The following is a 23,785-nucleotide window of genomic DNA, read 5'->3' as shown; positions in this document are numbered from 1 at the left end:
AATGCACGCGAAGTCCGGTCCGCGTCCAGAGCGCGCAGCTCAGGTTTGCTTTCTGTGCCTTCATAGCTGCCAGCGCGGCCGATAAAATAACGAAGCGTGCGCTTCACTTTTGTGTGTTTTGTCGAGTCACCCGATAATTCGCTAATTGACAGCAACCTTAAATTTAGTTGATTTTGTAAATATGCCGATTTCTTGTTATTCCCTCTGTAAGATAGTAAAAATTTGAAGCCTTAACCTTATATGAAAGCGCTGTCATGGGAATCTTCGAGGAACTCGGAGGAAGAGGAACTCGGCTGATATGAAAAGAAATTTGAAAAGTCAACTCATTACTGCGAAGTGTCTGTGCTTGGTGCAACTGGCTTTGTTCATAAAGTCAGATTTTTATTATATAATACTGTTATCAAAACTTAGGGGGGCACTTAAGCTCCGCCGTTAAGAGTATGACGCGATAGCGTCTCTCTCTCTCTCTCTCTCTCACACACACACAAACATGATGTTTTCTTTATTCACGTTTTAAATTTTTAAACTTTATTTATTTTATATTTCTATAATTTGTTTCATTATTTTATTTAATGTATTAAATTTTTATACACCAATACTCAGGGTCAGCAACAATCGCCTTTCTATTCTGAGCAATTTGTCACCTTGGAACACCTTCTTCAAATATTTCAATTAATCAATTGCACATTCTAAATTTTCTTCATTAGCATCACCAATCACTGGTTTTTCATTGTGACCATTTTGACACCTTTAAACCCTCAATTTCCAATGTTTTTCTTTTTTTCGTTGCTTTATTTCATCAATTGATCAATTAATTACAAATATTTTATTAACTCATCATCGGCTGTCGCATACCAATCAATCTTCACTCACTGGAAGCAGAAATTATCATGCCATTTTTTTTACTCAGCCCCCAATTATTTTCGAGACCCGTGCCAGCTAATGCATCGACCGCATAGCCAGGAAAGCGCTAAGTGCCATTCCAACTTACGCCAAATTACGCACGATTCTTTCATCTTAATATAAATTGCATCCTCGCTCATTTCAACCAGTGGGATGAGCGACGGTGATGTGGAAACCAAGCAAACAAACTCGCGATCGTCTCTTATAGTCGTTCAAGTAAATAGCAAAGGCACATAGACAAAAAGAAATCTGCACAATATAAAACTCTGGATACTGTACCTGGATAGGGATGACGTTGCGCGGATCGATGAGGGGCCCATGCACGGCTCGTAGAGCAGTTTGTAACTGCGCTCGGCAGCGCGGCCGGTGGGCCCCGCTACGCCTCGACTGTCAAAATACGCTTCTTGGCACACCGTCAGGGACAGAAGAGAGGTCCAAGCACAGCACATTAGGTTACAACGTGAAAAGCGTGGACAGAACGGCGGGCGCTGACGGACGGACACGAAGTGAACCAAAGCGAACGGATGGAGCGATCAAAATGTGGCTGCCAGCGCGGGATCAGTGTGCCGCTCATGGTTGCCTGACTTACTTTTATAAATCCTCTATTCCTTGGCAATAATCTCCGGTTCATGGTTGACCATGTTTGTTGCGTGTTTTCCCCTAGGTCGGTGAAACCACTTTTAGAGTTTAAATCCAGCCACAATAAGATAATAAAATGTGGTATTGCAGTTGTCTGTTTAGGTTCTTCAGTAAATTAATGTTGTCATCACTTAATTCTTGATAGCTTTATTGAACAAATAAACAGACTAAGACGTGCGGGGTTTGCTCAGGACGTTTTGTCACTAGCCTGCAGAACGGTTTTCAAGAGAGTGAAGGGGGCTTCCAGTCGTTCATGTGCGCACGTTGAGGAGGATAAGAAAAAGGTAAAAGTAGCGGTTCTACCTTATGTCGCCGCTGCTCGCATCAATTGGAAAATGTTGGCAACAGCTATGGTGTGAGAGTTCTATTTTCTGCCCCGAAAAACGTCACTAGCATTTGTGCTATGGTTGACAGGCGGGCGGGTGATGCCCCTTGCAAAAAACGAAAGGCCTGTTCAGTCAACCATGACGACCGGTACATCTAATGTACGAAAGGGGTTGTGTACCGCATACCTCTCTCCTCGGGCCGGACATATATTGGGCGAACTGGCCGGTGCCTCAATGTTAGATTGCAGGAACACAATGGGTCTCTGAAGAAACCCTCGTCGTCCAATCTGACCAAACACAGCGCAAAGTGCAATGGCTGCAGGAAGATACAAAGTGATAGTGCTGTTTTATTTCGTCACACTGAGCTACTAACTAGGCGGATATGAGAAGCATATCATATCGCAAAAAAATGACCTAAACTATGTCGCTGATCGAATGGTGATCCTCCACCAAAATGCGTTTCTGTACCTTCATACGACTGCGTCATTTCTTCCTTTCTATCTTCCTTTTTCGCTCTTTCTTTTGTTTGTTGTGTATAAATTGCCTGTTACCTGAATAAATTATAGTTGTAAGTAACCAGTTGCGCTGTGTTTCGTTTCCTTGTCCCGTGTTGTGTGCGCTATTTATTTTCTAAGATGGTGTACCAACTCGCTCAACTGTCAGTTTTCCTAGTTTACAATCCCCATCTCCAAATTTTAATCAACCAAGTAAAGCACATCCAGAAACTAGCAATAATGTTTCTGTTCTCAAAGCATTTACGCCAAAATAATACTGCCTAATAACTCAAGCTAATCATACAAGACCCTGTCACAGCGAAGAACAATTTTTCTCTCAGCTTTGAAATAATAAATTCACAATACTTACACCCTCCTTTAAAACACTCATCTAGAACTAATGATTGTAACATACCCCATCAACAAGTGGGATGTGTAAATATACACAAGTAGTCCCTGTTTTTTTTTTTGTTCTATTTCCTGTTGGAATGAACTGCCTAGATGCAGTGAAGGGTGGTTCGTGGAATTCTTTTTTTTAATATCAAGATATTTTTTTGTGTGTTCAATTGTCTTGTTTGGGCCCTGGTGTAACAAAATCTGTTTTTGTATTTTTGCTTTTGTTTCGTTTACTTCAGCACGTTGTAAACACTCCTGCGTGGGCCCAAAATTGGCCTGCAGTATGTTCAAATAAATAGCGACACACAGGTTTGAACATGTCCTGCTCAAGTAAGTTTTATTTTTGTCATTATTTGTGTTTATAAGTGTGCTTATCTATGTATGTTAGACATCTAAAAGATTTTGTGTCATTTCAGCCTGATGCATCCTTTTTGGTCTTATAATGTATACAGTATAAGGTCATAGTCTTACCTTTGGTTGTTATGCCCTGTTTTATTACAGTGCGTAAACTTCTTGATCTAGTTCTCGTTGAACCTAGGAAAAGCAGGATAGCTTATGTTTCTGCATTGTCGTGCATCACCGTGTTAATTCTGCCATGTATTTGTTGCTTTATGTTTGGTTGGAGTGCTCCCGTCCATTTCGGGGCTCGAGATGCTGTGAAGTTTCTGGGACCTTTTTTGCTCTACATGTTGGCTCTCATTTGTGAGTAAATAAATTTCAACTTCAACTTCGTATCTAGATAAAATGCTCTCCCACAAAGACTAGCCTGCCAGTGTTCTGTGATGGTTACTTGTTCGTTTCCTGTGTGATTGCAATTATTGCATAAATCTTACACATCGGTGTAATGAAACCAGTTCCACTCTCCGCCTTGTTGCCTTCTCCCTTGTCCGTTGTCATTTGGTGCTGTTGTAAGACGCATTCAAATTACTTCCCTATCGTGGTCCGGATCGGCAGTCCCTACTTGTCCTGAGTAGACGCATTCATGTACCACATCTAGCTCGTCGCTGTCAGTTTTAAACTCCTGCTTTTTGGTTAAATCGTTCTAATTTGCCTATCTAGACTATTAATCATTCATGTGTGGCTAAATTCAAGAATTGTCGGCAGAAGCAGGGAACCCACCTCGATGTATCCGCCGGAGCAGTTGTCGGACTCGCCGAATGTGAACTCTCGAAACTCCACTCGCGGTAAGTAGTTGCTCTTGACCCGTATTGTCCAGAGACACGTGAGACCAGTGTCTGCTTGGGCCAAGTCCGCTGGGGACACAATCGTTCCCTCGCTCGCCTCGTACAGGCCACCGCATGCTGCAAGGAGAAGCTTTGAAAGCCCACCAGAAGATAGATCGGTGATAAAAGCTTACCGTGTCCTCCAAGCACTAGAAGGCAAATAGAGATATTGGAAGAGTTACAACCCTTTACAGTCTCCCGTGATGCGCATATATCAAACGCACCTAAACTCAACGTCTTGCATACGGGTAGCTGTTTGCACTATTCCTGCGAATAGGCGGCGTAAGTTTCAGACTGAGGCACAATTGGCAAAATGTCTTTGATTTTCAACTCGTCGTAATAGCAGGCCACAACCCACGGAAAGATCGACATTCGTATTTGTTTGCCCAAGTTTAAAGTATCTACAATAGCTTCAGGCAGTGTTTCCACCTTCTTTGCTCAAAAATTAACATCAAGCAGCGGCCGCGCCTGGAGACGTCATGTTGGTTCTGTGGGAACAATTTCGAAGCACTGCTGAAGCCAAGACCAGGTTCTAACATTTTGACTAGTTTCAGGTTGGTGCAAAAAAGCAGTATGGCAGAAAAAACAAATAAATAAAAACTGTATTGGTTGAGTTTACATTGTGTAAAGGCTAGCTTCAGCCGGCCAGCAAAGAAAGGCGAAATTCGGGAAGCGGTGAAAAGACGCACGCGTCTCCCACCATCGCAGACACCAACGCACTGTGGGGAGATGTGCGTCCCGAGTTCCTGAATGGAAAAGGGGTACCCACGTCGGGTCGCGTTCGAGGGAAGGCGGGACCTGCGCCGCACCATGAGAGACGCCGCTAATTGCCAGCGTGCCGAAATTTCTTACGGGCGGAGGGGACAACCACAAGAGGCGTGGGAACGTATTAGTCCGTCTGGTAGCAGAAACAGTTTTCTACTGGATGGAAGGACGACCGGGAGGGGCCCACTACGTGGTGAGCCATTTGAGTGGCGATGGTCCCGACGCAAATTTGTACATTTGAAGCAAGTTTGCTGTTTTGTGTGTTTTGCAATTTGGGGAGAGGGTTGAGTACTGTCCCATTATTAGAGAGGCGCGTCACCTATTGTGAGCGAATCGGGTTGCACGTTTCCAGTGATTGGGTCTACCAAGATGTGGGCGGGCTAAGGGGTCAATAAAACCGATCCTCAGAAGCCGAGACAGTTTTCTGGGCTAGGTTTAGATGCGCTGCATCTTCGGCTATGCCGAGTTGGGAATATTTCCCTGTTATCCAGTGCCCCTCGCACCTCTCTTGTAAAAATTGTAAATTCATAATGTATATAGAGTCTCCAGTTCTCATCATAACCACTAGTCTTGGCTATACCGTCTAAGACGGGGCGTTTCTGGTGCAAGCAACTTCCGCGGCACGTTCACAGTTCTTGATGAAGCGCCCCAGATGCAAAGGTATCAAGAACCAAGAGATACAAAGTGTGGATTATTACTGGCGCAGTCGACAGGATTGTTTACTGGCTAAGCAGTATACAAAGAAGGCAGTGGAAGCAGGAGTGAAACCTACACCAAGTCAAGCATCAGCTGCTTGGAACGACCAGGTGCAGGCGACGAGAAGCAGCAGCAAAGGAGACAAGGAGAGGTAGCAACAAGGACCAGAAGAACGGACCAGCAAAGCAGGACTATAGCCGGTTAGGAAGCGCAGCACGTCTAAGAAATTCGTCTGTCTGCGGTGGCTACGCATATTGGCCTTAACGTACCCAAGACCCAAAACGAGCAGCAACGCATTACCGGAGGACAAAAGGGGACCCAGGGGCAACGAGACGTGACCGTGGGAACGCGCATTGAACGGGTGAGTCCTCTCCGTTCTTTGCACTGGAGCCGCCGCTACTGTCCGAATAAGGCTTGGAAGGTCATATGAATAAACGTTTCAGTCCATTAAATCCCGATAAGTAGATAAGTCGGGAAATGGGCGACAAAGACCATAGCGAGATCAATGAGGCTGGAAGGGTTCAGACGGAGCCGGGTTGGTCGGAGCGCCAGATGATAGATGAGCAGATAATGGGGGCTAGAGAACAGCGGCTTACAGCAGAACGCCAAATGCTTGAAACGAAACGTCATATTGAGCTTGCCAGAACAGACTACGCAGCGGAGGCGCGGGGGAGAACTCAGGCCCATCAGACGCCCATGGCGAGATAACATGCTATTCAAAGCTGCTCACAAGAATGCTTCGAAATTCCCAGCTGACTTCAAGATTCCGGTGTGGTATTGAATGGGCTGAAAACACCCTCTATGCGTACGACGTGCGAAGAGGGAAATGGGACAAACTCATTTTTCCTTTAATAGCGGAAACAGTCCAGTTTTTGTCAACGCGGCTAACAGCAGCTCAACATAAAGGCTATGATGCGCTCAAACAGTCGCCACTGGAAGAGCTCAAACTCTCGGCCGGAGAGTACCTCAGTCGACTCCGTGACTCGCACAAAAGATCAAACAAAGTCATCATCATCATCATCATCATCAGCCTGATTATACCCACTGCAGAGCGAAGGCCTCTCCCATATTTCTCCACTTAACCCGGTTCTGTGCTAGCTGCATCCACTTGACCCCTGCGAACTTCTTAATCTCATCCGCCCACCTAACTTTCTGCCGCCCCCTGCTACGCTTTCCTTCCCTTGGAATCCAGTTTGTTACCCTCAGCGACCATCGGTTATCCTCTCTTCGCACTACTTGTCCTGCCCATGTCCATTTCTTCTTCTTAATTTCTACTAGAATGTCGGTAACTTGAGTTATTTCTCTGACCCACTCTGCACGCTTTCTATCTCTTAATGTTACCCCTACCATTTTTCGTTCCATAGACCTCTGGGTTGTCCTCAACTTAAGTAGAACTCTCTTGGTTAGCCTCCACGTTTCAGCCCCATAGGTGTGGCGTGCATAAGTTATGCGCATTCAAGGTTACCTCCACTTATATTTGGAATCGAGAGGGGTCATAACCTTAGAGGGGTTGACAGAGGTATTCGTCGCGGACCAAGTGAAAAGTAATCTTTCAAATGTAACCTTGAAGTCCATTGTCCTCCAGGAAGGGAAGGGGTGTATTAATTAAGGCCCTCGATATACCAGGGCTCCTTCAAAAGTTTGAGGAGGCAGAGGGTAAGAACAGCGCGGGCAAGAAAACCGAGCAAAAATCCCGGGGATCCAAGCGTGAGATAAGCCACGGAAGGTAAAGAAAAGGGTAAGCAGTCAAGTGGAAAAGCTCGGGATGGGACGCTACAGCGCGGGGTAAGGGCTGCTTCAGGTGCGGTGACATAGGACACATAAAAGTGAACTGTCTACACAATCGAAGTCAGACAGCCCCGAAAATACCCGGTACAAACGCGAATGGTCTGTCCGCGCGAGTGGCGCTGGCGGAGGCAGGAGGCACGCGTAGCGAGCTAACAACAGTAATGTTTCATTGCAGTGATAGTATTATCAACGCTATCCTTGACACAGGTGCAGAAATTACGGTCGTGAGAGAAAGTGTGATGCCGCCTGGGCTGACGGAGCCTTACGGGATGATAAACCTCATTTCTGACTTTGGGGAAAAAGTGCAAGCCAAGCTGGCGGTATTGCATCTGACGATGCATAATGACACAAGAGTTTTCGCAGACGTAAAAGAAGCTGTGCCCGCGCTTTGCGTCCTCACCGAAAAGTTAGTAGTACACAGTGACTGCCTTCTGTCACAAGAGGCTTGGGAGCCTTTAAAAGCGGAAGGCGAGTATCATTGCACGGTAGTTCAAGGCAGAACAGTGACCACGGGCGACATGCTACCGGGGAATAAGGAGCCGACAGCACTAGTGTTCAGGAGTGTCTTCTGGCGGGCTAAGTGGTGTGAATCATTCATGATTAAAAATTCGCGAATACATCAAGGACCGAGCGCGACACACAGGAACACACACTGCGCTTGCGCGTGTTCCTGTTTGTCTAGAGACCGAGGAAACAGTAATCGGTCAGGATTCAGTGCACTTTAAGACAGCTGACACTCAGGTTTGAGTGTACGATGAGACAGCACGTTCTGGAAAGAGCGAGGTTATTGAACACCTAGCAAAAACCAGGAAGCGGGGAAAGCATGACGGAGGTGTTTCGGGAGGAACAGCAAGAGGCAACCTTGCAAAAGGCAAGGAAAGAGGCACAGGCCGGGAAAGGAAATATGTCAGTAATCGACAAATGTTTCTATCACACAGAGAGGTTCGGGGGTCAACGGGCGACCGAACTTGTACTGCGTGAGTCCAGGCGTGCGGAGGTCCTCCACATAGCCCATGGGTCGAGCTGAGGAGGCCGTTTGGGGTGCCGCAAAACCAAGGCTAGGATTAAGTATAGTTTTTTGATCAGCGATATAAGAAGACGTAAGGTGAGATTGCGATGGTTGTCATGGCTGCCAAACAAGATCAGATCTGCGCAGGATAGATAACATGCCTATTCAACCTTTGGTAAGGCTCCTCTATCCCTTTGAGCAAGTAAACGTCGACGAGATCGGACCACTAGAGCCTCCGGCAGGGAGGGGCCACCGGTACGCATTGTGCTTGATCGATCTGTGCACTCGCTGGCATGAGGTGGTGTGTCTGCGCTCCCTCAGTGCAAAGGCTACCTGTGCCGCCATCTTGGCGGTGTTCAGGAGGACCAGGAGTGCCGGAAGTGATCGTGTCGGACTGCGGGACGAACTTCACTGCCCAGCTTACCAAAGAATGTTTGGCACGGCTGGGGTGTTCGCGAAAGTTTTCTAAACCGGGCCATCCTGAAAGTAACGGGGCTGTGGGACGTTTCAACAGGACATTAAAAGCTTGTTGTAGCGTGTAATAAAGAAGGAGAGCAGAAATTGAAATAAGTCCGCCCCTTTCCTCCTGTGGGCGTGCTGAGAAGTGCCAAACGACACGACTGGGGGGGGGGGGGGGGGGGGGCTTTCCAGCTTCTCTACGGGCGGCAACCGACAGGTCCGCTAGCTATTTTGAAGCGCGCGTGGACGGGCGAAACAAGCATGCCCCAGCCCTAGCAACATCTCCCTTAGAGTATTTAAAGCAGTTGCAGACTCATTTACGGCAAGTGGCAAAGAGAGCAGAGTTCATCAGTGAGAGGCAACAGAATGCGCATGCCCGGCAATTCAATGAGCAAAGTTCCAACAAAAGCTTCGAGGTAGGTGAGGCAGCGCAAGTCTTTGATGATCAAAGCGCAGGAAAAATGCTCCCGAATAGGAAGGGACCGGGAACGGTCACAGGCAAGTACAGGGATCACTTGCATTTCGTCAAAATGCTCGAAGGGGCTCCAAAGTTAGTGCATGTAAGCTCCAGGCCTACCAAAGTAGGGTAATGGCATTGGGCGTTACGTTAGAGGAGGATGGCGCTTTTGGGGAAGTAGACTGCGGACCTCGGCTATCGGTTCACCCCAAAAAACCCGTAGTATCCCGGCGGACATGACCGCCCATCTGCAGTGCAAGGAGCGAGGCCAGGTTATGAAAATATTCCAAGAATATAAAGACTTCTTTATCGACAAGCCCGAAGTGGCTAAAGTGAAGCAACATGATATCATCTTGGAAGTGGGCTTCACACCGAGGATTTCGCACGTGTACCGGGTGCCAGCGAGCTTAAGGGGAGACGTGAATAAGCAAGTTGATCAGCTGTTGAGTCTCGGCTTAATCTTTCTGTGCGAAAGCCCGCAAGCGCACCCCATTGTCTGTGTATCCTAGCGAGATGGGAGCATACGGTTATGCGTAGACTTCTGCAAGTTCAATGCGGCTACAGTAGCAGATGCCTACCCAATTACCTCTTCTGGAGAAAAATAATGAAAGCCGGTAAGGCACATTTCATCATGCTCCTTGACCTTGGGTATTGGCAAGTACTGTTGGCCCCCTACTCTTAGCTCTTGACAGCGTCTGTGTGCCATCGGAGGCAGTTCACGTGGAGGATGATGGATTCGGGCTAAACAACGCGGTACAAACATTTCAAAGGGCAATGGAGAACCTACTACGCCCAAAGAAGAGTACGCGTGCGCATACCTAGACGACATTGCGGTGTTCAGTGAGACGCTAGAGGAACACCGGTGACGCCTACACCAGAGTTTTGAGACACTACGGCGGGCTAACCTCAGGGTAAAGGTGGAAAATTGTCAGATAGCGCGGAGATCGATACGGTACCTAGGGTACATCGTCGAATCAGGGCGACATGCGCCCGATCCCTAAAAATTAGCAGCCATCAAAGGGCTGAAAGCACTGACAACTAAGAAGGAGCTGCGAAGCGGTCTCGGTTTGTACCCGTACTTTTGGGAGTACGTACCCAACTATGCAGAGGTGGCGAGGCCGTTGACGCAACTCATGGGAAAAAAGGGCCCCAACAAAATTCCATGGCCTGCGGAAGCTGAGCGGGTGTTTCAGTGCCTGCAAGAAGCACTTTGTCGGGCCACTGCTCTTGGAACGCCGGACCTGAGCAAGCCGTTTTGGCTCTACACCGACGCCTGCGCGTTCGTCACTGGTGTTTGGCTTTCCCAAAGGGGCGAAAACGACGCAGGAGTCCCCATCGCGTTCGCGAGCTATACGTTCTCTCCCACGCAGACCCGATGGTCGATAATTGAGAAGAAGGCTTTCGCAGCAATATGGGGTCTTAAGCAGTTCGACTTCTGGATCTTCGGCGCCCCGGTTACGATCCGCTCATTTTTCTGACGCTCATCGCTCCACCGGGAGCTAAGCTAACACGCTTGGCCTTAGCACTGCAAAGGAACAATGTAGTGTTGCAACACAGAAAAGGTAGCTCGCACAGTGATGCCGACGCATTGTCATTAGACAGTGGCGTGCGGGCTGGAACAGAGGTCGAGGAGGACCCCTTTTCGCGGCCACAACAGTGAAGGGAACGAATGACTGCGGCGATTTTATTTTTTTACCGTCGTAGTGTGTGCGCGTGTTTGCAAGGATAATCAGTGTGTGCGCGAACCTAAAAACTGATGCCAACGCACGAATTTGAAACTGTGTGAAGCGAAACTTCTGTATGCAAACCATGTGCTGTAATGCATTTGTTTTGTTTGAGGTGCATTCAATCGATTTTCCTCTCGCCCAGTGGGGATTGGGTGATGGCCGTATCGGAAAGAGTTTATGCATTCTTGTGCGCGACATTCCCGCCAGCGGGAAGTGAATGAAAGCTAAGCTAGCTTTTTTTGTGGTTGTGGCTGGTAGTCAACTGAGGGAGCTGCAGCCCTAAGATGAATTTTGAAGGAGAGGTGTAAAGGCTTCAGCTGCCCAGCCAAGTAAAGAGAAATCCAGGAAGCGGGGAAAAGACGCGCGCGCGTCTCCCGCCCTCGCAGACTCCAGCGCATTGTGGGCGGATGAGCATCCCGAATCCCTGAATGGAAAAGGGGTTTCCTCGTCGGGTCGCGTTAGAAAAAAAGGCGTGAGCAGTGCAGCACGCTGAGAGATGCCGCTAATCGCTATCCTGTCGGAGCTACTTACGGGCGGAGTGGAAAACCACCGCGAGGCGTGGGAACGTGTCAGTTCGTCTGGTAGCAGAGGGAGGTTTCTACTGGTATGGAAGGGCTACCCACTACATGGTGAGTCAATTGAGTGGCGATGGCCACAACGCAAATTTGTGCTTATGAAGTGAATTTGTTGTGTGTCTTGCAATTTGGGGGGAGGGTTATGTACGTGTTGTGAGCGAATCGGGTTGCATGTTTGCAGTGATTGGGTGTACCAAGATGTGAGCAGGGCTTAGGGGTTGGTGACACCGAGCCTCCTCAGAAGCCAAAACAGTGTTCTGGACTAGGTTTAGATGCTCTGCATCTTCGGCGATGTTAAGGTGGGAATATTTTTCTGTTAGGCAGTGCACCTTGCACCTCTCTTGTAATTATTGTAAATTCTTCATGTATATAAAGTCTCCAGTTCTCATCGTAACCATTGTGTTCAAGCCTTCGCTATACCGTCTCAGAAGGGGCTTTTCTGGCGCAAGCAACTTACGCGGCACGTTCATCGTCCCTGACGGAGCAACCCAGGTGCAAAGGTATCAAGAACCAAGAGATACAACGTGCGGTCATTATCATCAGCCTAACTATACTAACTGCAGGGCGAAGGCCTCTCCCATTGCAGAGAGGCCTTCGGGCGGTACTCATGGTTTAACCTCTCAAAGCAGCTTAGGCTATCAGCAACGCTGTAGTGAAGGGATAGGGAATTTTCAACCTCCTGGTGCTCTTTAACGTGCACCCTCAGGGGCACTTTGCTTTACAACTCCGTTGAGTGCGGCCCCCGCAGGCTAGATTTGGTCTACCAGCCTGGATTTGATCCGAATTTGATCCACTAAACTATCACGGTGGGGTCGCAGTGAAAAGTAGTAGAACAGAAAATACGAGCGGAACTGTCGGCACAGGAAGGTATGTCACAGAATCTCAAAATAAAAGGGCAAAACGGTAGAAATGAGAGCATCAGGATCAAAGTAGGCGGTAAAAGTAGAGAATATAAAAGTAGTGGAGAAGATAAAGTACTGGGAAGGCAGACGTTGGGTTATTTTCTGCGTGGTGTAACGTTGGTTCTGAGCAGGTGCAATAACTTACTGAAGGAACACTCAGAGGCGGCAAATGCATCAGACGCTGATTCCTGCTGTGTAAATTCTTGAAGTTGCGGATTTGGAATGCCCCGCCTTTTTTATCTCTTGAAGTCTGATAGGGGAATCAATAATTTAGATATTATTATGAGTTGTCCTGTAATTCATTAAAGCTATATGAGAGTGCACCTGATATTGCTATGGTTGTATGCCTTCAATAATGCTTTGAATTTAGGAGTTTGAAAGCAAATAAAATATTGTCCATCTTTCCACTAATCACCATGCCACACTGTAAAAGAAACCACTACAGATACGTATAGCAATGCATGACTTGAAAAACGAAGTGCCAAGAGTTGCTTATTGTTTGCCATCAGTTAGTAGTGTAAAGAAGACAAAGAACAGAAAAACGCTGCGGCATCGCCATCACCATCGCTTGTCTCCGGCGCCCATCTCGCTCGCGCTGAAGCTGTGCCCTGCGGCTGGTAATTCGACCCTGCTGTGCCCGAAGTACTGCCAGTGCTAGACGTTCCAGCCAACCATTAAATCCACATTTCACTTGGTGGAGGTCAATCTGAGGTTCCCTGTACCAATCTCGCCCTGGAACTTCGCAGCAGAACATTGACTACCCCAATGACGGAGCCGACTTCATTGCACCTACCTCCGCCAGTCACCTGCACAGGTGCCGTTCGTCAACGGGACCCGGCTACCTTCAGTGGAAGCAGCGATGACGACGTCGACGATTGGCTGACCACTTACGAACGGGTCAGCCGTCACAATAACTGGGACGACAACCGTAAGCTCAACAATGTCATCTTTTACTTGAGCGACGTCGCTAATCTGTGGTTTCGAAACCACGAGTCGGACTTTGGCACCTGGGCGAATTTCAAGACGAAATTTTCTGATGTCTTTGGCCGCCCCGCCGTCCGAAAACTCCGCGCGGAACAGCGTCTTCGGTCGCGACTGCAGCTGCCCGGTGAAACGTTCACCAGTTACATTGAGGACATTGTTGATATGTGTCGTCGCGTTGACCCGACCATGACCGAGGCCGCTAAAATACGTCATGTCCTCACAGGAATTGATGACGGCGCTTTTCACATGCTCATCGCGAAAGGCCCCACTACGGTCAAGGAAATCTATGACCTCTGTCAAAGCTACGACGAGCTCCGGAGGGAGCGTGCTTTGATTCGCCAGCCTCATACATCACTTGCTGGACTAGCCGCGGAGAGGGAGTCATCTAGCCTCTCTGAAGACATCAAGGCTTTTGTACGCCAGGAAGTCGCGCGACAACTGTCCCTGCAGCCCTATGTTAAGGAGTCGTCAACAACTGGCCTTGTTCCGGAGCTTCGCCATGCAATCCAACAGCATGTATCTGAAGTCCTCCCTAATCCTGTTCCTCAACCAGCTCCGGTCGCACCTTCAATGCCGTTACTCACGCCCACAGTTTCATCGTCCGGCGTTGCGCCACTGAGCTACGCTCCAGCATTCGCGCCGGCTCCTCCTCAAGTATTGCGCCGCACCTATGCCGAAGTCACTTCAAGTCCACCGCCTGAGCCAGCATATGCCTATGCTTCGCCCCCCATGCGGTCGGCACCAACAGCTTTTGCTCCCCCCTTGCTTCCGACACGATCTCCATGGCGCACATCAGACAACAGGCCTATTTGCTACCACTGCGGCATCCCTGGGCACACTACACGCTACTGCAGGCGCCGAATAAATATGGCCTTTGCTGCACGGCCTGCGCCACCTTATTTGGCCCCCCAGTTCCCAGTCCCATCGGGTCCTCCAACAGCACCCCCTGAACCTCCGGACTTCCGCCCTCGTCGTTCGCCATCACCACGTCGCCGCTCCATTTCGCCAATGCGCCGACGACCCGCTACCCAGCCGGAAAACTAACCGCCGCAGTTCGCGAGGCACAAACTGCGTATCCGACTGAATTTCAAAGTCCTCGTCTTAATCCCGCGAATGTTATTCCTGTCATCGTTGAAGGTGTTCATACTCTTGCGCTCGTCGACACCGGTGCCGCTGTATCAGTTATCAGCCAAAAACTCTGCCGCTCCATCCGAAAGGTGACTACGCCTCTCGAGGGACTATCGCTTCGTACCGCATCCGCTCACAGTATACAGCCGACAGCTATCTGCACAGCTCGCGTCGTCATTGCTGCAGCCTTGTACATCATCGAATTCGTCGTTCTCCCCACATGTTCTCATGACGTCATTCTCGGCTGGGATTTCCTGTCCCAGCATCATGCTATCATTGACTGCGCCAGTCCTCAAGTAGAGCTCATTGAATCGAGTGATGCACCGTCTGATGCCCTGCTCCACGAGCCGTGTCCTCGTTTTGCGACCAAACTCCTCGTAGCCCATGACACAACCATCCCACCCGTTAGCGCTGTTCTGGTTCCCCTCACTGCCTCTTTTACCACCGCCCCGACAGTCCTCTTTGTGCCCTCTAACGTTGTCTGCCGCCGCCGCCACTTACCGCTGCCGTTTGCCGTCCTTGACATGAAAAACGGCGCTAGCACACTTCTGGTAGCCAATCCTCTTCCGTCTCCCGCTATGTTGATCGAAGGGGAGTGCCTCGGCCGCATCGAGCCCGTGGACCTTCTGTTCACCTTTGATGATGTGTCATTCCCTGTTTGCCAAGTTGACGCCTTGACTCCAACTCGTGTGGCTTCAGATCCGCTACAGCGGGACCTTTTTGACCATTCCGTGGACAGCGCTCTAGAACCGCGCCACCGCGAGCAACTTCTTGACCTTCTCCACCAATTCCGCTCCTCCTTCGACATTCCGCAATCTTCCTTGGGCCGCACGACGACCGTTTCCCACCTTATCGACACTGGCGCTCACCCACCTCTCCATCAGCGGCCGTATCGGGTGTCCCCGACTGAGCGCCGTGTTATTGCCCAACAAGTCGATGACATGATGCAACGCGGAGTAATTAGAGAATCCTGTAGCCCATGGTCGTCTCCTGTGGTCCTAGTTAAAAAGAAGGATGGCTCCATACGATTTTGTGTTGATTATCGCGACCTCAACAAAATCACTCGTCGTGATGTGTACCCCCTACCACGAATCGACGATGCCCTAGACTGTTTGCAAGGCGCAGAATTCTTTTCCTCACTCGATTTACGCTCCGGGTATTGGCAGGTGCCCATGGCAGAGGCGGATCGTCCTAAGACCGCCTTTATTACTCCAGACGGACTATACGAATTTAATGTTATGCCATTCGGACTCTGTAACGCCCCAGCCACATTTGAAAGAATGATGGACACTGTACTGCGCGGCCTGAAATGGAACATCTGTTTATGCTACCTCGATGATATCGTCGTCTTTTCAACCGACTTCCCGACCCACCTGACTCGACTTCGCCAGGTCTTCACCTGCCTAACCCGCGCCGGTCTTCAACTGAACCTCAAAAAGTGCCGCTTTGGTGCCCGCCAGCTCACAATACTCGGACATGTTGTGTGTAAAGATGGCGTTCTGCCTGATCCTGAGAAGCTGCGCGCCGTCGCTGACTTTCCGAAACCGACCACTTTGAAACAACTGCGAAGCTTCGTGGGCCTCTGCTCGTACTTTCGTCGTTTTGTTCGGAATTTCGCAACCATCATAGCCCCCCTTACACAGCTCTTGAAAGGCACCCCTAACCTCTCCTCTTGGTCGCCAGCCTGCGATGATGCATTCGCGACACTGCGCAATGTTCTGACGTCACCACCAATCCTTCGCCATTACGACCCTACTGCACCTACAGAACTTCACACCGATGCCAGTGGTGTCGGCCTCGGCGCCGTCCTCGCCCAGCGCAAGCCTGGCTTCTCCGAATACGTTGTCGCCTACGCAAGCCGTGCTCTCACCAAAGCCGAGTCCAACTACTCCGTTACCGAAAAGGAGTGCTTAGCAATCGTGTGGGCTGTAACGAAGTTCCGCCCTTACTTATACGGCCACTCCTTCGAGGTAGTTACAGATCATCACGCTCTCTGCTGGCTCGCGTCTCTCAAGGATCCGTCTGGCCGTCTCGGGCGCTGGGCTCTCAGGCTTCAGGAATACGACATCCGTGTAGTGTACCGCTCTGGCCGCAAGCACTCTGACGCCGACGCTCTTTCTCGGTCACCGGTGCGCTCGCCTAACTCATCGTCCCCTCCTCAAGCATTCTTGTCAGCACTCACCATTGAGGATATGCCTTTCGAGCAACGACAAGATCCTTGGGTTTCTAACCTGCTGGATATCCTTGGCACTACTTCCGCGGCTACGCATCCTCGGGCACTCCGCCGACAGGCCTCCCATTTCGCCATTCGGGACGGCCTTCTCTACCGCAGGAACTACAACTCAGACGGCAGAACGTGGCTTCTTGTCATTCCGTGCCACCTCCGCTCAGAGGTTTGTGCCCACCATCACATTGACCCTCGAAGCGCTCATGCCGGCGTCCTCAAAACCTATGATCGAATTCGTCAGAGGTACTACTGGCGGGGAATGTACAATTTCGTACGGCGCTACATTCGCTCTTGTACCGCCTGTCAACAACGCAAGATTCCTCGCCACCCCGCTGGCCCTCTCCAGCCTTTACCTTGTCCAGCTCGCCCGTTTGATCGCGTGGGAATCGACCTTTATGGTCCGCTACCATGCACTGCCGCTGGTAATCGATGGGTCATCGTCGCAGTCGATCACCTGACCCGTTACGCCGAAACTGCTGTACTTTCAGCGGCGACAGCCCGAGAGGTAGCCCATTTTCTTCTACACCACTTCATTCTTCGACACGGCGCCCCTCGCGAGCTACTGAGTGACAGAGGTCGTGTCTTTCTTTCCGAAGTAGTTCAAGAGCTCCTGTCGTCTTGCAAATCGATACATCGGGCTACAACCGCGTATCACCCGCAAACAAACGGCCTCACGGAGCGCTTCAACCGTACGCTTGGGGACATGCTCGCAATGTATGTTACATCTGAATCGGGAAGCTCCAACTGGGACCAGGTACTGCCATTCGTAACGTTCGCGTACAACACTGCCACCCAAGCAACAACTGGGTTTTCGCCCTTCTTTCTCTTATATGGCCGTGAACCATCTTGTACTCTGGACACAATTTTGCCATACCATCCAGATGCCTCTGAGTACAGTGCTTTGTCAGATATTGCACAGAAGGCCGAGGAATGCCGTCAGCTTGCTCGCAAGTTTACTTCCAACACTCAAGGCTATCGCAAAGATCAGCATGATACCGATACTCCTGCTCCCACGTTCCTGGCCGACAGCTTCGTTTGGCTATGCGTTCCTGCCACCAACAAACTAGACACCAAATACCACGGACCTTATCGCGTCTTGGAACGCACATCCCCTGTGAACTACGTCATCGAGCCAGTCACCCCTTCTTCCGACCACCGCCGTCGCGGCCGCGAGGTTGTCCACGTTAGCCGCCTCAAGCCATATTACAACCCCCTGGTCGTCTCTTCTCCCTGAGTCGCCAGGATGGCGACTTCTTCACGCGGGGGAAATGTAAAGAAGACAAAGAACAGAAAAACGCTGCGGCATCGCCATCACCATCGCTTGTCTCCGGCGCCCATCTCGCTCGCGCTGAAGCTGTGCCCTGCGGCTGGTAATTCGACCCTGCTGTGCCCGAAGTACTGCCAGTGCTAGACGTTCCAGCCAACCATTAAATCCACATTTCAGTAGCTACGTTTATACGACACAAGAGGCAGAGCTCTTGTTTTGCTAAATCATTTAGAAATGACTTCATAGGGCACATTTTTTTTAGCTTAAAAAATTCATTTTCTAGACTGCATGAAAACGTTCATGAACACTGCCATTGAATGTTTGTGCAGTTTTCTGCTTTGCTGTCACGTTACAGCAGTGCCCATACTATAAAGGTAACATCAAGATCCCCGTGCCAGTGCGGTTCATTCAGATAAATAGCCCAAATGATGTTTTTTTAGAACAGTTTGACCAGGTTCTACTTGAGCTACTTCTCCGAGTAGGGCAGCGTAGAGGTAGCGTGCGCAGTTCGCAGGCTGTTCAGCCGGGTGCATTTGAAGGCTTTGGCTCTACACTTCGGCTGGAGAGCAACATGATTAAATCTATTTGCGCACCTGAAGAAGCAGGTCCTCTGTCCTCTACCCTGAGCTACACATTGAGATTGTTTTGATGCGCCTTGGAAAACTTACTACGCGATGTTAACCATACTTCTCTTTATTATGTATAACAATCAAGTTATACTGATTCAAGTTTACCCAATTATGAAATATCTTTAAAAGAAAGACATGTGTTGGTTATCAGTAGCTTCAAGAAAATGGCTACGGACAAAATATATCTACTAGTATGAAATATTCCTCGACTTATTGCATTCCACTGCAATTGTAATCATAATTGGTGATTTGAGCAGGATAGATCTCAATGAAGGGAGACCCGTATTCTAGAAGGGGCACACGGCTGCGCCTACCATCTACAGAGACGAAACATCCCTCAGAGAAAAGCCTAATATCTTCTTGTCTGAGGAAATCTCTCACAGTTCATTTCAAAGCAGTTGCACTGATTCACAGGTTTGCTTTGACAGCAGGTGACTACTGAGTGGGAAGCAGTGCATGCATTTTTCACAGCCGCACTGGCAACATAATTAGCCATAACCCTAGGCGCTGCTTGTCCACAAGAAACTCTATATTAACAACCCGTGGTATTTTTGCCAGAATTGCTTGCTCGAGATTGTTTTATGGCACTCATAGCATATTCCAATCTTGGCCGAAAGAACGCTTGCGCTGTTATATTTTAGCTCGCATGTTATTTAGTTTTGTTTTTTTCTGTTTGGTGTACAGGCACTGCAAATGACGACCGTGCCGTCAAAGCTGTAGTCAAACCACGGCTCTCTGATGCGCAAGAAGAGGAAGCTAGCAGATTTGTTTTTAGCGTACTACTCCAAGTACAAACACAACCTGACCTTGAAGCTGATACAAGAACAAACTTGGAATTAGCCTGCCTAGCCACAAGTGCGCTATGGTGAACTGGTGCATGGCAGACTGACTGCTTTAATAATCACGCGTCGTAATTAACAAGGTGCTATCATGTGTACGCGCAAAATGGCAAGGTTGGTAATTTCATCACTAATATGGACAAGATAGCCAAATTAGCCGATGAGTTATATACTGACCTATGCAGTTTCCAAAGTAGTCAGGACCGTAATGGAACTGTCAGGATTGAAGAACAATCATGTGTTCCGCGGGTAACAAAGGACGAGGTTAGGAAAGCATTAGGAGCTATGAAAAAGTGGAAAGCTGCTGGGGAGAATCAGGTACCTACATATTTGTTGAAGGACGCGAGAGGAGGTGATCTCGCGTTAAAAAAACTGGCCCTCCTGTATAAGTACTGCCTGATGCGTTTGACGGTATCGGAATCATGAAAGAACGCCAACATTATCTTAATTCTTGAGACCTGCGATTCAAAGAACATGAAAAATAATAGACCAATCAGCTTTTTAAGATCAAAGCATTTATTAAGGTAATCGCTAACAGAATTACAGCAACCTTAAACTTCAATCAACCAAAAAATGAAGCAGGTTTTCAGAAAGGACACTCACTATCACATCTATACTATCAACCAGGTGATAGAGAAACGCTCGGCATGTAACCAACTCCTATATATAGCATTCATTAAGTACGAAAAAGCATTTGACTGAGTCGAAACCTCTGCAGTCATGCAGGCATTGCCAAATCTCCGTGTAGATGAGCCGTATGTGAAAGTACTGAAAGATATTGCCGCGAAACCTTCAAAACTGTATTTGTTGTTTTTTTAACAGCCGCCGGCATGCGGCCTTATCACCCCGATTCTGGATCGCGTATCAGTTTTGTATTCTTTGTTTTTTAATGCTCGATGTCGCGAGACGCACCTTTATCAGTTTCGTTGTAGCGCAAGATGCACCGAGATCTGTCTCGGAGATTCCGGCCACTCGTGTGTCTTTCTACAATGTTCCAGCTTGTGCTCGTAGCAGTTGCGACGTTATCTCGATTGTTCTGAGCAGCCTTTAAATTTAGCGTTGACGTGTGTGACGGGCATTCTTTGTTCGACGAAGGACGGGCACGTTTGTTGCTATCGCCGCCGCCGAGTTGCTTAGTTGTTCTTTTGCGGGTGCAAATCAGCTCAATAAAGAGTTGATTTCAGTACCATCAAGCCTGTGTTTTCTTTTGATGTCAACGGCCTTGTCACCACTACGTGACATCTGGTGGAGGTGATGCCCTTGATACTTCAAGTGAAGACCTCAGCCTTGTTCCTGTCACCCTGGGGGACCAGCCTACGGGTCACCGAGCCAGCCGCCGAATCCAAGGCCTACAACCGGAACACGGACTGCTGCCTGACCCCGTTCGACTCCAGAAGGCATCAACTTCGGAAATGCCCTAACCAACAGCACCAGTCGTCTTCGTGCAGCCCCGGGAGCAGCCCCTCTTCCAAGGACTACCCAGTGAAGATGCGGAAGACTGGATGGACCTTTTCTACCGCGTGGCAGAATTCAACGGCTGGGACGATGCCGCGAAACTCAGGCAAGTCTACTTTGTCCTTCAAGGACATGCCCGAGTTTGGTTCGAAAATCATGAAGCAGCTATGAAGGATTGAGAGATTTTTAAGGAAGCATTTTTGATAGCCTTTTCAAGCGTCGTTCAAAAGGAACAGTCAAGACTTCAACTTCCTAACGAGCTAGTCCTGGCGTACATTGAGGAGATGAAGCGCCTCTTTCACCGCGCTGACCCTAACATGACCGAAGGTGAGAGAGTCAGTTTTAATGCGAGGCGTTAAGGAATCGCTTTTTGCCGGTCTTGCTCGAAATCCGCCAAAACCCGTGGCGGAATTTGAAACGGAAGCGTCCACCATCGAGAAGACGTTGGACACCCGGATACGCCACTACGAGCGACCACTTCAACCGGACTACTCAAGCCACTGCCCCAGCGCATCTGCAAGCGGAGAGAATCTTCGGGACCTCATCAGAGAGATCGTGCGAAAGGAGCTCCGCCGATTGCTGCCATCATCACAACAACCCCAAGTGGCGACGCTCGCAGTCGTCGTACGTCAAGAAGTCCAGCAGGCACTGGGTGTTCCTCAAGCGATGGCTCAGATGGCCCCAGTGCATGAATCAGCAGCGATGAACTATGCTGCTGCATTACGTCGTCCTGCACCCCGACGCGACCTCCCAAGCCCTCGTCGTTACCATCCTGTTCCCGAAAGCCGCCGCTTGGCCCCCGTCCGCCAAGTCTACCAACGATCTACAAGCCCCAGGAAATGTGACGCCTGAAAGACATCTAACAACCGACCGCTCTGCTTCCATTGTGGTGAGGCAGGACACATCCTCCGTCACTGCCCGTACAGGCGGATCGGCCTCCGTGGTTTCGCTGTCGACGCCCCACGACCCCGTCCTGGCGAGCGACCACAGGAAATCAACGACTTCCTCCGCAGCGGAGAGCACTCGTCGCCAAGGCGTCTGTCACGCTCCCCATCATCGTACAATGCCCTATTTGCGTCGCCGGGCCGCGGTTACGTGCAAGGACGGTCTCCTAGCCTCCGTAGGGGAAACTAAAGGCAGCAACCTTTGGGGTGAGGTTGCTCAACTGTGAAAAGACGAACATCCTCCGCCGCCGACAAACACTAACGACGACGCAGTCATTTCACCGCTGCTCCACACGACGACATCAACGACAACACGACCAGAGTGCCAGCCGACACAGCCGCCCAGCGAAGTAATAACGGTATGCCTCGGCCATGACCTGAAGAAACGACGAAGCCGAGATCGGATACCAAGGACGCGAACAAGTGACCTTGAAGTTAGTCGATGGTCGCATATTCACTGCCTTAGTAGACACCGGAGCTGGCTATTCAGTCATCAGTGAACCGTTAGCCTCCTAGGTCAGGAAAGTTACGACCGCTTGGGTTGGCCCGCTGATTCGCACAGCAGGTGGCAACCTGATTGCTCTACCGGGACGATGCACTGCAAGAATAACCGTAAATGGGCGTACTTACCTCACCAGCTTTGTGGTCTTGCAGCAGTGCTCCCGCGACGTGATTTTAGGTATGGACTTCCTAAATGAACATAGGGCTATCATCGACTTCCGATCCAAGCTGATCAAGCTCTCTGCAGACAAAGCCATACCTGCTACGACGACTTCGAAGCAACACGTCGCTCTAAACGTCCTCGACGGAGAATTGACCGTGCCGCCCCAATCAAGCGTCGCAGTCTGCGCAGGTAGCGCAAACATCGAAACCGCTGAAGGCATCGTCGAAGGAAATATCCAATTGCTCTTGGAACGAGGTGCCGAACGCAAGAGGCATCGCGAAATTCCGGAAAGGGCAAGTTCATGTGCTGGTAACAAACTTCACATATGAATACCGGCATCTCAACAAGGAAACGACGATTGCTTTTCTCAACGAATTAGCGGACCTCGAAGATGTATTCGCCCTCCATGACCAACCCCTGGAAGACGCACCGGACCAATTCCGTCAGACTACATTTGACATCAACCCGGCACTGACCCACGGCAGGAAAGACCAGGAACTCAGTCTTCTTCGAAGCTACAGGGAGTGCTTCTCGTCATCATCGAAGGTATGTCAAACACCACTGGTCAACCACCGCATTATAACGGACGAACACGCCCGACCTCTGCGTCAAAGCCCCTATCGTGTATCACCGCGAGAACGCCAGGCCATACGCGATCAAGTTGAGGAAATGCTGCGTGATGACGCGTAATCCAGCCATCGAACAGCCCCTAGGCGGCACCAGTCGTTTTGGCGAAGAAGAAAGACGGCACACTTCGCTTCTGCGTTGATTACCGCCGCTTGAATAGCATAACGAAGAAGGATGTCTACCCGATTCCCCGCATCGACGACACTCTCGTCCGGCTCTGCAATGCAAGGTACTTCTCATCGATGGACCTGAAGAGCGGATATTGGCAAATTGAGGTCGACGAAAGAGAGCGCGAGAAGACCGCATTCATCACACTGGACGGCCTTTTTTGAATTCAAGGTGATGCCATTTGGCCTCTGCTCCGCACCAGCCATGTTTCAACGAGTAATGGACACAGTCCTGGCAGGCTTGAGGTGGCAAACGTGTTTGGTATATTTGGACGACTTTGTTGTCTTCTCGTCAAACTTTGAAGGCCACCTAAAACGACTTCAGACAGTGCTGGAAGCCATCAAGTCATCGGAACTAACGCTAAAAGCAGAGAAGTGTCACTTCGCCAACGAAGAACTGCGGTTCCTAGGTCACATCGTTAGTAAGTATGGTGTTCGCCCTAACCCGGAGAAATCTGCAATCACACAATTCCCACCGCCTGTCGACAAGAAAGT

The 23,785-nt window shown here is 49.6% G+C and overlaps 1 protein-coding gene across 1 annotated transcript in view; it reads right to left on the bottom strand.

The window, feature by feature from the left end:
• The window catches only part of LOC146206901 (cubilin-like), a 324,785-nt gene that overhangs the window by 180,847 nt on the left and 120,153 nt on the right, over nucleotides 1-23,785 (bottom strand). The window contains exon 7 of the mRNA XM_084575889.1: nucleotides 3,878-4,059. Coding sequence (XP_084432015.1) covers nucleotides 3,878-4,059 — 182 coding nt within the window. The remainder of the gene's footprint in view (nucleotides 1-3,877; nucleotides 4,060-23,785) is intronic.

The sequence above is a fragment of the Amblyomma maculatum genome, chromosome 1, assembly GCF_055883805.1.
Source record: "Amblyomma maculatum isolate TAMU_Amacu chromosome 1, ASM5588380v1, whole genome shotgun sequence".
NCBI classification, from domain to species: domain Eukaryota; kingdom Metazoa; phylum Arthropoda; class Arachnida; order Ixodida; family Ixodidae; genus Amblyomma; species Amblyomma maculatum.
Note: the sequence above shows the minus strand (reverse complement) of the source record. Positions and strands in the feature narration are given on the sequence as shown.